The sequence below is a fragment of the Xenopus tropicalis genome, chromosome 6, assembly GCF_000004195.4.
Source record: "Xenopus tropicalis strain Nigerian chromosome 6, UCB_Xtro_10.0, whole genome shotgun sequence".
NCBI classification, from domain to species: Eukaryota; Metazoa; Chordata; class Amphibia; order Anura; family Pipidae; genus Xenopus; species Xenopus tropicalis.
In genome coordinates this window covers 132971397-132988307 of record NC_030682.2, presented here as the reverse complement: position 1 = coordinate 132988307, position 16911 = coordinate 132971397, and the positions used below count along the sequence as shown (strand labels likewise).

The 16911-nt window shown below is 38.9% G+C and overlaps 1 protein-coding gene across 1 annotated transcript in view; it reads right to left on the bottom strand.

Moving 5' to 3' along the window:
- Positions 1-16911, bottom strand: part of oxr1 (oxidation resistance 1) — a 268344-nt gene that overhangs the window by 19474 nt on the left and 231959 nt on the right. Inside the window, 4 exon segments of the mRNA NM_001112991.1 lie at positions 4138-4300; positions 8739-8910; positions 14020-14738; positions 14991-15175. Of these exon segments, the coding sequence (NP_001106462.1) occupies positions 4138-4300; positions 8739-8910; positions 14020-14738; positions 14991-15175 (1239 nt within the window).

Sequence of the window (16911 nt, the reverse complement as noted above, 5' to 3'; positions counted from 1 at the left end):
TATTTAATGGTTAAATGATTCCCTTTTCTCTGTAATAATAAAACAGTACCTGTACTTGATCCCAACTAAGATATAATTACCCCTTATTGGGGGCAGAACAGCCCTATTGGGTTTATTTAATGGTTAAATGATTCCCTTTTCTCTGTAATAATAAAACAGTACCTGTACTTGATCCCAACTAAGATATAATTACCCCTTATTGGGGGCAGAACAATCCTATTGGGTTTATTTAATGGTTAAATGATTCCCTTTTCTCTGTAATAATAAAACAGTACCTGTACTTGATCCCAACTAAGATATAATTACCCCTTATTGGGGGCAGAACAGCCCTATTGGGTTTATTTCATGGTTAAATGATTTTTAACAGACTTAAGTTAGGGAGATCCAAATTACGGAAAGATCCCTTATCCGGAAAACCCCAGGTCCCAAGCATTCTGGATAATAAGTCCCATACCTGTACTCATCTGTCTAAATGAATGCCCTGTGTTAATTACAACTGACTCCTTTTATTTGCTATTGCCCACAATAATATCCCATATCAGCAGATCTAAAACTATCCCAACCGAACACAATTTTTCTCTCATCCTAAACAGCATTCTCTGCCATATTAAAAAACAAAAAGCTAACAAAACACAATAGGTTGGCTGCAACATGCCAGGCTATGCCGGATACTGAAACAGTTAGAGAATTACACAAAGCGGAGCCCAAACCCAATAAGAGTCAGTAAGAAGAATAAGAAGAAACATAAGTATCAGTATAATGCATAACCGGCTATGTATATATATATATATATATATATATATATATATAATATAGCACACAATCAGCCCTGTCCCGATCCCCCCGGCTACACAAACCCAGCCGTGCAATTCCAAATCACTGCCCATTTACCAGGGAATATTTGTGGTTGGCTGCTGGATGTTTTCTTCCCTTCTTGCCATACCAAAAGCGAGACATTTCCCTTTCCAGCCAATAATGTTATTGGTTCAGATCCGATCCGATTCGATACATGTTCTCTGCCTTCCCTTCCAGCTCCCAGCACTCAGTGTGCTCTAGTGTGACACAGTAACAGCCAAGCAACCATTCCCTGACCGATAGCATCAAGAGCCAATCAGAGACCTGCCTGCAGCAGTGGGCGGGACATGAGGGACAGAGTTTGGTTGAAATGCACATGACTCAGTAAAAAGGGAACATTATTTAAAGGCACAGTACACACAAACAAAAACCAATTCGAGATTTAATCACTGATGTAGAAATAATCACAAAGCAAGAGAATAAAGTGAAAAAGGTGGAAATTACAAATGTCTGGAAACTCCCAGCATTCCTAGCTAAACAGGAATTTGATTACTATAAGGGACTGTGACTACAGAAAAAAAAGTGTCACATTGACAAAGCAAAGGATTTTTTTCCTTGTGGGTAAGGGGAGTAACGCTGTATATTGACTAAACTTAATAAAATCCAATAAATACAGCAGCAAATATTATGTTTTCCTCACTGTCAGCCTAATGAGGCAATTGGGCAAGTTAAACACAACACAAAAATGCTTTCTGTTTGGATTCTAATGAATCAATTTGTCAGCCCACTTATGGAAATCAGATTACACGGATAAATGTTTGTGAATGAGCCTTTCATTCTGAAGCGATTGCGTAACACAACAGACATAACCCAGCTCAGTGTCACTCTGGGTGGCTGGAAGCCCTGGGATACACATTCTTTTCTGCTTTTTTAACTATATCTGGGCTATGGGAAGTGACCAAGTGCCTGCTTTTCAGGTGGAAGTAGCAGAAACGTTACATTGCTTGGGTGTAGGAATTGTGCCCAATCCAGAGTCATGCTTCACACTAGCCATGTTCTAATGGGGACAGGTTGGCAGTTAGACATGTAGTAACAACAGGGCTATGGCATTGCAAACATAGCGGATTTGGAGCACTAAGGCACTTATATGTGGATCACTTACTGATAATTGCCCCTACATGTGTTTTAGCAGAGGCAATTCTCAGTATTGTCTATGGCAGGGGATTTTCTCGTGTGTAGTAGCCATGAAAAAGAGTAGCTCGGTGTGCTTTCACGCTAAAAATGTGGGAATTAATTGGGTTGAAATGTTGTTTTAAACACAAGCATTGTGTTTCCTCTAAGCCAGGGGTCCCCAACCTTTCTTACTCGTGAGCCACAGTCAAATATAAAAAGACTTGTAGAGCAACACAAGCACCATAAAAGTTCATGGAGGTGCCAAATAAGGGCTGTGATTGGCTATTAGGCAGCCTCTATGCACACTATCAGCTTACAGGGGGCTTTATTTGGTAGGAAATCTTGTTTTTATTCAACCAAAACTTTCCCCCAAGTCAGGAATTCAAAAACTACCATCAGGTTTGGGGGCACTGAGAGCAACATCCAAGGGGTTGGTGAGCAACATGTTGCCCCCGAGCCACTGGTTGGGGATCATTGCTCTAAGCTATGACATGCAACAAACTGTACTATACACAGGGGCTGACTTACAAAAAATATGTGTTAATTTGCACTGGAGCAGTCACTTATAGCAAGCAATCAGATTTGTGCTTTCATTTTTAACTGGTGGTAGACTGATCAAAACTCACTGTTGATTGGTTGATATGGGTAAATGAGCCCTGGCACTGGCTCAGAGCAACCCACGTATCTGCTCACACAAATAAATTTAGCATGCAATGAAGCAGAGGGAACAATGGCAACTCCAGGAATAAGGAATAGGACCAGAGGGTGACATGGGCTGGGACCACCGGACTGTACAACACCAGCTAACAGGAAATCCAATACCAAAACACCACCACACTCCCCCTGCAGCAGTGCTTTACATGTTACAAGTGCCACAACCTACAGGTCTAAAAGTGGCACACCCCATATAATCAAACAAATGTGTGCAATGTATGTGTATAGTCAACAAGCAAATTTCCAGCTCTAATCGGAGAATGTACAAAAGCAGCAGGGAGTTCATTCATCCCTGACCCCAGCAAAGCAGGGAGTTGTATTCTTTATGGAAAAATATGTACAAAGTCTGGAAAGATTAGTATGCAGGTCCATTAATCAAAGAGATAAGCAGCCTGCTGGGAAGGATGGGCAGCAGAATTTTTTTAAAAAAAAGGTTTCTAGTTTTAATTCACTGGTACAGACTCATTCCAGCTAAAATATGTTAAATGGTACGTGTGCGGTTTTTTTATATGTGGTTGAACTACATCCACTAGCACATTCTCAGGAATGATAACATAATTTAAAGGAGAACTAAACCATACAAAAAAAATAAAGAGGTGGCCTTGGGCTGGTAAGCTTAAAATGGAAGGTTTCGCATTTCTAGACAATTTTTAAGGTTTAGTTTACCTTTAAAGGCTGCAGGGTGCCCGTACCTGCTTTATACCCTTTCTGTACTGAAGGGGTTAGCCAGGCAATGAAGAGAAACCTGCAGGCAATGTTTATTTGCAGAGGAGCACACACACACACTCACTTGGAGACATTTCGCCAATACAAACAACTGATCAGCACGAGTATATTTAAAAACACACTGCTGCAATCATTTTCACCATTAAATTAAATATTCTATAAAGCTCCCAGCTAAATAATACTGACGTACTTGTAGCATAACAAACCTGACCGCAGCTTTAGTAGCTCATCCAGCTTGCTGGCTTTCAGTGCAACTCCCCATTATACTGAATCCCTGTCCAAATCCCCTTAGCAAGTAGCATTTTTCTGGAGTACATATGGACACCCCATGCCTGTCATCTTAAGTGAGAAGTGCCTTAAAATGTGGAACTGCAAACCAGTCAAAGCGTATGCAGAGATGCAATATTCTAATGGGAACCATGTTATGGAAACTGGATGTTGCATAGAAACTATTGTAATAGCTGCCATGAAAAATACTCAGCAATTTGCAAAGAGATTTAGACATGAGACACATGTGACTGGTGTTTTATGGCTCGGGCCTGAAGTGATTTAGCAGGAAAAATAAATATATAAAGCAAAATGAATATCCCTTCATCAATAATTCATGTAATACAATTGTGCCATCAGGATTTTATTGACCTCAGCAGGTGCAATATTTTATATACGCAGCAGATTCAGGTTTTAAATGTGAGGAATGGAAGCATCAGGCAGATATAGTTTATAATGTACCTCCCAGAGTCTGGCTGCAGAATCGTTTGTGGAACAGTCCGAGCCCTCAGTTTCTTCATTCTTCTTCACCACTACAAACCCTGGCTCTCTGGCCGACTCTCTAACCTCTTCAGCATATAGCTCTGGGCTCCACTGAATGAAAAAGGAGTACAGGTGGTCGGACCTACAAAACAATGAAAAGGAAATTAAACTTCCACTTAATTTTAGGCCACATATAAAAAAACACTATGCCCCAGGACCAGCACCCGGTGGGGTCCCACAGAGCAGCAGGAACACTGTGCTACTTCAGGTGTTGCAGAGCAAGTTGGCAGCAAAACTATGTTGGTACAGACTAACCTGCAGCTCTTCTGCCATTGTTATAGTAACCCCCAGCTGCCTGAGAGTCGTATGTGGTTAGGGCCCACTTAAATTTAATTCTGATTTGCCCAGCAACATGTAAAGGCAGCTCTGGACAGTGTAGTCCATCTCTTGCACTATGAAATATGACATTTTAGGTATCACTACAAGTTTGAGGTTGCCCAGCACAGTTTTTGTTTTGAGGAACAGCCTTAATCTTCCCAGATTTGGTTAAGCTGGTTGGCTAATTTCGACCATGCTAGCATAACCACCTGGGCATGTATGGCAAGTCAGGTGGCTATGCAGAAAATTGCTTCCAGCTGGCTGAATGCAGCTCTGCGGTTCCTCTTCAAATTAATGGAACAGTAGTGTGCGAGCAGTTGGCAGAACAAACAGAATATTGCAAAGGTGACCATACAAGTGTATGGTCAATACTCTTAACAAGAATTATTTAATTATCATCATATTACTGTAGCTGTTCCCACTAAAGTCAATATGAGATGGCAGGGGTGGTTTCATGCACTCCTCCAAAAGCTGAAGCACCAAACAAGTTTCTGTTCAGGCCAAGATAAAAGAGCCGGGGCGAAATGAGTATGTTAGCACTATAGGCCTACAGGTCCCCACTGTGCATGCTTAGGCACACTTCCCTCTGATGGCTTAATGTTAGCCCCAGTCTGCCCTGTGCCTACAGTGCTTTTCTCAAGCTACTGGATTTTTCCATATTGGAAAATATTCGCCCAACTTCCTTACTTAGCTCTTTCTCCACTTCCTACATCACATGCACTGTAACATAAAATACAGTCTTTTGTTTGTTGCAGATACATAACAAATGGGGCAAAAGTGTGTTGTAGGGCTCACAAAATGACACACGTGGTTTGGCAAAGTTGCTGCAGGATGTGCTCAGACTTACAATAACCAGAAAGATTGTTTTAATATAAACAATGGGGACTGTCCTTCAGGACACAAAACTGTGTTTCTTTCATAAAAGACAAGGTTAGAATAATAGTTATTTCACTCATGCCTTTCAAGATGTCATTTATTCATTTTAAATTACAAGCCAATGAGAGATTGCTACCAAGGACAAAGGGGTATCTGATGCAACGTCTTTAGACAAAGGAGAAAAAAAATTAAACCTATTAGAAACAGTGACGGTACAGCCAAAGGACAAAATTAATTGAATACACATTTTATAAGTAACCACTGATGTAAGTGAATGGGAAAACAGCACAAACAATAAAACAAAGAACCATACAGTAAAATCACCAGAACCACAAGTGACAAGCTGTCTGAATCCTAAACTTCTATCGTACTTACTATCCATCTGTTCCTGGCAAAAGCCTAAAGGTCCACATACATGGGTCGATTCTACCTGCCGATATCATTCCCTTGACCGATTTGGCAGCTAATCGGCCCATGTATGGGCACTACCGACTTTGCCTATATCCGTCATTATAATTCAATCGTTTGGCCCCAGGGCCAAATGATTGAATTAGCCTGGATTCTCCCAATATCACCCACATGTAGGTGGGGGATATTGGGAGAAGATCCGCTCGCTAGGCAACATCGCCACGCCAAGTGAGTGGATCTGAAGGTGTATGGGCACCTTAAATCCATACTAGTATGACTGTCCAGAGGTTTTTTTTTTTTATATAAGTGACAGGAAGCACCGGGGCCAACACAGTGGCTCAGAGGGCAGACGCAGGAAAAGGCTAATGCTAACAATAGTAGTAGGAATTCTGGCAGCCCAACCAGAGATAACATCTGCTGCATTATATATCCCCATATACAATATTATATATGTGGCTATAAACCTCCATATGTAATGAAAGGCACAAGCATTTATCAAGGACGTATTACACAGCAAGTATCAAAATAGAACGGTGTATACAACAAACATACACATTAACATCTGTATCATGTAGGGGTAAAAGGAGACCTAAACCATATAAGATTTAACTTCTTTTACAAAATATATTTTGAAGGAGAAGGAAAGTCTCAAACACTGGGGGGGGGGGGAGTGCTAAATATTAGGCAACACCATAATTGTAATCCTTTACCAGATACCACCCCAGGCCGGTCCTCCTGTTAGCAGAAACTGCATCAGTCCAGGGTGCTTCTCACTGAGCACGCACCAGAGTTATCCTCTTCTTTTGCCAATCCCCTGGGGCCATTTTCATTAAAATATGCTTTTTTAGTAGTATGTACTATTGGGTAGTCCTAAATAGAAAATTGCCATTTAAAGAATTAAGGGCCGCCCCCTGGGATTATAGGATTCACAGTGCGCACAAACAAGCTAAGGCACACATACATGCTAGGCCCCATCAGCCAATGAATGGGCATAGTTTTCCTTTAAGTAATTATTTAAAGGTTGAAAGATTGGAAGGAAGTGTAAAGGAGTGTGGGAGGGAAGAAACAGTGCAGCTTTGGCAAAGTTTTGAATGCGTGTTAGGCCCCAGTCACATGGATCGTTTGCTCCACTTCTCTCTGCCCATGGTTTTCAGTCAGGTGGAGAGAAGCCCTGTAGGACCTTTCTCCTTGAGAAAGGTCCTAATAAGGACCGAAACGTTGGTTTTAACAATATATTTAAAATAAAAAATTTTGATGAAACATTGAAGGGTGTGCTGGCCACAGATGATTATTATATATATATATATATATATATATATATATATATATATATATATATATATATATATATATATATATATATATATATATATATATATATATATATATATATATATATATATAAACAAACATGAAATAATCTGTGGCCGGCACACCCGTAAAATTCAAAAAAATCTTTTTATTGAAGACTCATTGTTCAGAACCAACGTTTCGGTCCTCATTAGGACCTTTATCAAGATTTATCAGATTATTTCATGTTAAATACTCGAATTTTGGCTGTGCACCCCATAGAATACTAAAGCCTTGGAGTGCAGACACCATCAGGACTGATATACTGATATACATATATTATATATATATATATATATATAGATATATATATATAGATATATATATATATATATATATATATATACATACATACACACACAGTATATAAAACAACAAGAAAAGGCGGCACTCAAAAGCTTTTTCAAAAAGTGCAAAAAGGTATATTCAATTCATAATAATAAAAACATCTTACACGTATCCTGCATTTCTGTAGTAATTCAGCGATGTTTCGGGCAAGCCATGTGCCCTTTATCAAGCCCAAACAGACAAACAGTTGCGCAGGTGCAATTCTCCAATTTAAGTAGCCAAATACAGGAAGTGACACGATAGGTGATATCTTGGCAACGGTTGTAAACAATCCATTATATCCACCCACACTCCCTGCATGTGTAACCCTTTGTGCAAACAATTGGAACATAATATATACATTCATAAAAAATATTAATCATAGTCTTTGTTTAACCCTTTTGGTGCCAAAGACTGTAGTTTATGTATCCACCAAACTTTCAATTTGAGTTCCCGATTCCCTCCATATTTTAGGGGCGGAATCCCTTCCAGGACCATAAATTTCAGTTGGTCTGCTTTATGGCCCATATCCAAAAAATGTTTGGAAACAGGTAATTTGGTGTTTCCCAGATTAATGGAGGATTTATGTTGAGAAATGCACGACTTAACCATTTGAGTGGTCTCGCCAATATAGATGAGTCCACAAGGACAAGTAAACGCATAGATTACATATTTAGAGATACAAGTATGCTGCCCCCGTAATTGGACTTTATGACCCGTGCCTGGGTGTATAAATTCCTTGCCTCCAATCACACTATGGCATTGTGTGCAGCCTGAACATCGATACATCCCTGGGGTTCTCAAACCCACGTGTGTATCAGTGTGTCTCTCTAATCTTTGGGCTTTTACCCTCGAGGATGTAACCATATTACCTATCGATTTACCTTTACGATAAGATAAGAGTGGTGGTGATTTAAAATCCATAATTTGGGGATAAGCCCTTTGCATGTGAAGGAGTACATGGAATTCTCTTTCTGAGGCAGTGCACCAGCACACTTTATATATTATTTTTGGAGGCGAGTGCTGCCGTAATTTGTGTATATATATATATATATATATATATATATATATATATATATATATATATATATATGCGCATCTTGTAGTTAGATTTGTTTATCAGATGTAACCATTTCTAAATGGATATTCATAATGAAATTGATTTTTCTTTAATACCAGTGAAGCTTTATAAACTCCATATTCCTACAAGTACAAATTACAGTATACATACAAATCCCTACCTTTCATGTGGAACAGCAAACCAGTATTCCAGCTTGTCTCGCTGAGCGTACTGCTGCATGGACGCGCTGGCTTGCGACACAAAGGTTTTTCTCATTGGCTTCCCAACTCTCAAGCACAAGTATCTGTGAGACCGATGGCGTCTCTTTTCTTTGGCAACAGATGAACAAACACCTAAAAAAAAAAAATCATACATACATATCAGCAACTAAATCAAACCTATCCTGTGTTTGTGCAACATTAATACAAAGTATAGGGATGGGTTCAGTATTCACCTAAACTCAGACTTTGTTGATAAATCACCCCCTAAGAATTCAACTATCAAGTTTGATTTTGTTCCAGATTCAAGTTATGGTTTAAAAACCTTATAGTATGGTATTTATTAAAAACCCAAAAACTCTAATGTAAAAATTCACCACCTAAAACCTTGCGGGTTTCTATAGAAGTCAATGGGAAAATGTGAAAAATTCAAAATAATTGAGTTTTTTATCCAAAAAGTTTTCCTTATTTGATAAAACGAGCATTCGATATGCGAGTTTATTCAATTTAAAAAAACAAACTTAAATTTACAAACTCAAAAATTGATAAATAAGCCCATAATTGTCAACAGAATCAATCGTCACAATTTCAAGATCTAGAAGAACTAATGTTGACACATTTTTACTCAAAGATGACAATTTTATTACAGGTATAGGATCTCTTATCCAGAAACCCTTTATCCAAAAAGCTCTGAATTACAGGAATGCCATCTCTCAGACTCCATTTTAATCAAATGACTCAAATTTTTGTAACAATGATTTCCTTATTCTGTGTAAAGATATAATTAATCCTTATTGGAGGCAAAACAATACTATTGATTCCTGAGCATTCTGGATAACAGGTCCCATACCTGTAATATGTAAATATCAGTTAAGTATTTAGAAAAATCTTTTCTGGAGCATTCTATTTTTGGCTAAATTCAAAAGACAGGAATTCTGTAAATCCATTATGCAAAATAACAGCCTCAAAATAACTCACAAGTGGTAGAAGCACAATTTAGGCTGCAGGAAAGCTGCAGGGGTTATGCGGTGACACTGACTGAAGCTGCCAGGAAACAATTTTCCTATTAAAGGTGCCACATTTAATCAACTTTCTTTGTGAACAAAAGATATCTCTGCAAACAGAATTGGGGTGAACCAATTTGTGATAGGCTTTAAGGGTCCATTTTTAAATTTTTATCGTTAAATTGGACTGAAAAAAGACCACAGTTCATCAAGTTCAACTCTTCCAAGTAAACCCAGCACACATAGTCCCATACTGACCTATCTATCCACTCACATACAGACCCACACTGACCTATCTATCCACTCACATACAGACCCACACTGACCTATCTATCCACTCACATACAGACCCATACTGACCTATCTATCCACTCACATACAGACCCATACTGACCTATCTATACACTCACATACAGACCCAAACTGACCTATCTATCCACTCACATACAGACCCACACTGACCTATCTATCCACTCACATACAGACCCACACTGACCTATCTATACACTCACATACAGACCCACACTGACCTATCTATCCACTCACATACAGACCCACACTGACCTATCTATACACTCACATACAGACCCACACTGACCTATCTATCCACTCACATACAGACCCATACTGACGTATCTATCCACTCACATACAGACCCACACTGACCTATCTATCCACTCACATACAGACCCACACTGACCTATCTATCCACTCACATACAGACCCACACTGACCTATCTATCCACTCACATACAGACCCACACTGACCTATCTATCCACTCACATACAGACCCACACTGACCTATCTATCCACTCACATACAGACCCACACTGACCTATCTATACACTCACATACAGACCCACACTGACCTATCTATCCACTCACATACAGACCCATACTGACCTATCTATACACTCACATACAGACCTATACTGACCTATCTATACACTCACATACAGACCCACACTGACCTATCTATACACTCACATACAGACCCACACTGACCTATCTATACACTCACATACAGACCCATACTGACCTATCTATCCACTCACATACAGACCCATACTGACCTATCTATCCACTCATATACAGACCTACACTGACCTATCTATTCACTCACATACATAAACCATATATACCAACATTAATATTAGTATCACAATAGCCTTGGATACTATGCTTGGTCAAGAACTCATCCAGGCCCCTCTTATAGGCATTAACAGAATCTGCCATTACAACATCACTAGGAAGGGCATTCCCCAACCTCACTGCCCTCACTGTGAAATACCCCCTACACTGCTTCAAATGGAAGCTCTGTTCTAAAGGGGATGGGGGGTGCTCTGGTGCCCTCATTTTTTTTTTTTTTATAGGAAAAAAGAACACCCCCATCTGCCTATAATCCCCTCTAATGTACTTGTACAGAGTAATCATGTCCCCTCGCTAGTGCCTTTTTTTCCCAGAAAAAACAACCCCAACCTTGACAGTCTAACCTCATAGGTTAAATCTCCTATCCCCTTTACCAGTTTAGTTGCAGTCTCTGCATTCTCTCCAGCTCATCAATTCAATATAGGTCAAACTGACCATTATACAGGTTAACCGGAAGCCATTGAAAAGAAATATAGCCCCCACCTTTATAAAACTGGAGAGATCTTTATGGTAGATGCCACTATGCTACAGCTTAATTATTACAGAGTTATACGCATCTTTGCAGTTGACATGAATGCAATAATCAATTCCAAATGTGTTATATCCACAGTGTTGGAAAACATATGCAGTTAAGATTCCCTTATTGATTTCAGCAGTTTATCTGCTTTCAGTCTGTATTCCTTGCATAAAGGAGGATCAATTAGTGTTTCCTACAACAGCATCTGTATCCCCTGCAGTCAGCAACACTATAAAATCCCATTTTAACTTCCCACCAGTTCCCAAGACAGAGCAATAATTGAAATCTTAACAGGAAGACATTTCATTATTCATCTTTTATTTTTGGTTAATGGGAGTACAGACAACCTTCTATACAAGCAGAGTTTAATTTAGTTGCTTTAAATAAACAGGCCTGCACAGGGCTGTGTGTGTACCTTCTTTTGAAGGATGCCTTGTTGGCTACTGTGGTAGGTTTATTAATAATAAATGCTGCTGCTTTAAGTGCTATGGATAATATATCTGGCAATGCAAACACAGCAGGTTTTACTCCATACGCCAAATACATAAATAAAATAAAATCAGGCTCTTTACCTACAGGAAGTTTCTAGTCTATATAGAGTTTTCTGGCCTGCATCTCCTTACTTGCACATCACAGGATCATTCAAGGGGACATCAAATTCATAAGTACATGTGGCAAGCTGGAGCATTTGTCCCAGACACACTTGCAATACAAGTCAATGGCGTTCAAATGAAAATGTTGACATGGGCAATTTTATTTAATTATCTCCCAAAAAATACATTAATGTTTTTTTTTTTTTTTTGTTGAGCATTTCTATGTGATTAACATTGACTTGAATGGAAAGTGATGGCTGGAAAGTTCTGGCATTTTAAGTGAGGAAATTAATACTATGGTCTAAATTTCATTTACATAGCAAATAACACACTCTACATTTGTATTCTTGAACCAACAAATGTATATTTTGTAGCTTTAATATTGGTCAGTGCATTGTGCCCGAGTCTGAGCTTTCAGAAGGAGCCAGCGCTACACATTAGAACTGCTTTCAGCTAACCTATTGTTTCTCCTACTCCCATGTAACTGGAGGAGTCCCAAGCCAGACTTGGATTTCTTACTATTGAGTGCTATTCTGATACCTACTGGGAGCTGCTATCTTGCTCCCTTCCCATTGTTCTGCTGATTGGCTGCTGGAAGGGGGGGGGGGGGGAATGTCACCCCAACTTGCAGCACAGCAGTAAAGTGTGACTGAAATTTATCAGAGCACAGGTCACATATGAAATTTCAAAATGAAATATAAAAAAATCTGTGTTTTTGAAAAACGGATTTCAATGCAGGATTTTCCTGGAGAAGCTTGATTTTTGAAGAAAAAACAAAAAAAACATGTTTTCCCGTGACAGTATTTCTTTAAGGCTTACACCACAGTGACAGATGACAAAATCCTGTACATGACATATTATTTTATTAAGTTTAAAATAATTTAAAAGAAAAAACAAAGTTTGTATTATTCCCCCCCCACAATCTGATTTTGTTTTTGTGTTAAGCGTGAAATTGAATTATAGATATAAAAAAAACTTACATTTTCAATATTTATTGAGAAAAGAAAAGAGAACAAATTTAATGCAAAATGGGGGCACGTAAAAGCTTGCAAGGGCATAAAGAAGTCAATAGGAGCTGTCCTAGTTAAAAACAGGTATTTAGTCAATTCAAGCTTTTCAAAAATTTTGAGAATTGCAACCCACTAATAGTACGAGGTATGTGTTTTTTAAAGTTTTTTACATTTTTATTCAACTGTATTTTTTAAAAATCTGATTTTTTAATAAATATGTTGATATAAACTTTTTTTTTTTTTTTTTTTTTTTTTTTTAAATGGGTGTTTAATCAGAGTAGAAAAAAAAAATTGCACAAATACAAATTTAGACAAATCTGCCTCTTAGGGGCACATTTATAAAAATGAGAGTTAAGAGCTTAACACAAAAATTCACCCATGTTCTATTCCTTCTAGCTTTCACACACTGATAGATACGCTCCCAATAGGAATGAATAGAACGTGGGTGTGCTCACATTTTGATAAATCTACCCCTCAGTGCTGAAAAATAAAGACTAGAGTAATAAGCAAAAAAGGATCACACTAAATTGGTATGGACATTTAGCAATGAATGTGAAATGGGGCACAAATATAACCAAAAAACTATTACAAAGAAGTGAAATTCACACCCTTGAGGTCATGTGACTATAAAACACTAGAAAAGAAATGCAAAACATTGATCCAGCAGTTCACTGAAAAACCCTCTGTTTAATAAACTGCTTCATATCTCACAGCCTAACAGGCTGCAGTTGGGGGAAAGGAAAGGGTTTGTGAATACAGAGAGCTGTGCACAGGATTTACTGTGCTTTAATAAACAGAAAAGCAAACCATAACATTACTTTCAATTCCAGGATATGCCTATTAATTAATTAATAATTATCAATTAAATTAGGCACAATGTATGTCCAGCACAACCTGCTATTCAATTCACTAATGCTGAAAGAGAGGGTATACTACCCACTATAAAACATTCTTCCCTGGTTATAATTACCTTCTATATGGGTTTCAGCTGTTGGCATTTTTCCCATGATTTCTTTCTGTGTGGTGTGCTGCATGTCCTCCCTTTGTTGCTTGGCTTGTTGCATAGTGAGGTCTTTCCAGAATTTACGCAGCTCCTCTGCTTCAGTTTCAGAATCCCCAAATGACTGCTTTACGGCTTCTTCCTGTACTGTTTCATGTTGATGGTTTCTCACAAATGCAGCTTCTCTAGAATGATTCTGGTCCCCGGTTTGCTTGTCTTTATTTGATGAAAGAATTCCATCGTTAGAATTGTGCCCCTCAATTGCTTCTGTAAGTATTAAACTGGATTCGGAAATGTCCTTATCCACGCCTTCACCTGCATTTATGGATGCTTCACTCTTTTCTAAATCATTGATAGAGGCGACAATGCCACTGTCATTCCCAGATGGTTCTAGGCTGTCTTTAACATCATCTGAAGCACTGACACAGTCCGAGATATTTAACGAACACTCAGTAATATTTTGGTTTATGGTCTGAACAGATTCAGACGATGCCCCTGAAGATTTGTCCTGTCTGAGTTCATCAGAGGAGAGATGTTCTTCTCTTATAGGAGAAAGTTCTGATTCTGTAAAAACATCTTCAGAAAGGGACTCCTCTGTACTCCTTGGAGCAGTACTGGCACTATCGTTCCCTGGAGAAATTTTCTTTAAATGGCAGAACTCTCTCATACATGACAGCTGACCTACATCCCTGCAGAAGAAAACAAAATCACATTACTTACTTGAGTAAGTCACACACTGCATGGTCTGCTTTGATATAGCTAATTAACTACTTGCCATTATAAACCCAAACTGTTGTGTTCTACTTTGTAAACTTTTTTGGTCCCTCTCACTTTCCTTATTTGTTTGGCAATCAAAGAGTTAAGTGTACCCTTCAGCTGAAAGAAGGAAAAGGAAATCATTTCCCAGTATAATTAATAGACACACAGAAGTCTGTTCTTACACAGAAACTGAATCCTTTAGTTTGCTATTCACAATTTCTTTATACATGGCCGCTGAAGTCACCTCTTCCATTGGGCACATAATACCGTACTCTTCACATCCTTTTTCCTGAACCAAAAGATCGTTCTTATGAGGATCAAACATGATGTTGTTTGGTGTAACAAGGAGGACACCGTTGACTGTTCCCTAAGAGAAAGAAGGATGAATATTAGCTTGAGTTAGGACAATTAAACTATTGCATAACCAAAGAATACTGTAAAGCACAAGAATATTGGTCAGAGACTAATGGAAAAAAGTTTACATATACAGCATGATGCCAGAATACACAAGCCAGAAGGAAATAAATTGGCTATTTTACCAAGGGAAAGAGTTGCCCCTTTCACAATTAAAGTATACTGATCAACAAGCCTCTTCCCTTACAGAAACAAGTAGCTGAATGCCGCTATGCAGCCAAGCATAAAACTTAAACAGGGATGGTCACATTTACAGCGGTTATTGAATTTAGAGCATTTGGGTCTATAAACTCTGGTGTTGCAGTGCCATGGAAAAATGGTACTTCTCTATATTACACCGACGTGAACAATATAAATCCATATTGGAAAGATGCTTATAATTATGTTTTCTTTTATTGGGCAAAAAATTATTTTTGGGGTTGACATGTATTTTAACTAAAACAGGGTGCCTGGCTACTGTTTATACAGCTTTCTGTGGGGTGGCACAATGAAGTTACAGTGGATATTACATTTGCTTTGCATATACAATAAAGGTACACAATTCTACATAAACCATACATTTCACCAGCAGCATAATTTATGTCATATGTGTAAACTGTATTTGTATTCATAAATAGTACAAGTGGAAGTAGCTGGAAAGGTCATCTCCTAGCCAAGCTTCCCCGTCGCTGTTAATGGAGGATGGAGCGCTGCCATTGTCCCTCTCGTATTGTATGAGAAAATTAAAACCAGTGTTCACACACCAAGGGCATGACCTGCAGCATAACAATGTCTGTAGGAGTCCAAAGACTAATCTAAACACTGAAAGCTTGCAGACACCTACTGTGGCCCCTCAGAGAACACTGAAAATAAACATACCCTCACTATGTATTCAAACCACATACTGGCTGACACAATGCTGCAATTTTAAATGTAAAAACCCATATAAGTTGATGCAGTTATTAGGAACTTAATATTGAAGGTCAGTCAATTATTAAGGACAGGCTTTTACCTTCCTGGATGCAATGATTAATTCAATAGCTTTATCTAATTTTATATTTGTGTTTATAAGAAATCTGCCAAGCCTCCTCCTCGCACGAGGAAGACTCATTTGGATTCTAAACAAGCAGTGACATCTGGTGGCTAAATATTTCTTGTAATTCCTTCACTTTATGATTCAAGTTAAACACAAAGGGCCTAATATATACAAATATTTATCAGTTCAAGCAATCATGTTGCTTTGTGATATCTGTAAGGGGCAGTGACACACATGACATTTTATCACCCACAATAAATCTTGGCTACCGTGGGTGACAAAACGTCTTCTTGTTTCCTTCCACCAACTAAAATTAAAATTGCTGCGGTGGGGGGGTGGGGGGAAGCAGCACAGCTACTTTTTGAAGAGGCACTTCGTAGCTGAGCCATGTATGTATTCCCACCGGTGATTTAAATTACTGCCATTGGGAAACAATTTGAAAGAGATTATTTGCACCCAGTAGAGGAAATGTAGCATGGGCGACCAATCTCCTAGTGCATGGGTGGGCAAACTACGGCCCGCGGGCCACATTCGGCCCCTTGGCCTTTTTAATCCGGGCCGACGACGACGCCAAGTCTCATCACACGAGACTTGGTGTCATTGGCGTGCCGGAATTAAAGAGACGAAGGGGGCGTAACGCTGGCCTGGAACTGCCCACCCTGGCCCGGTCCGGC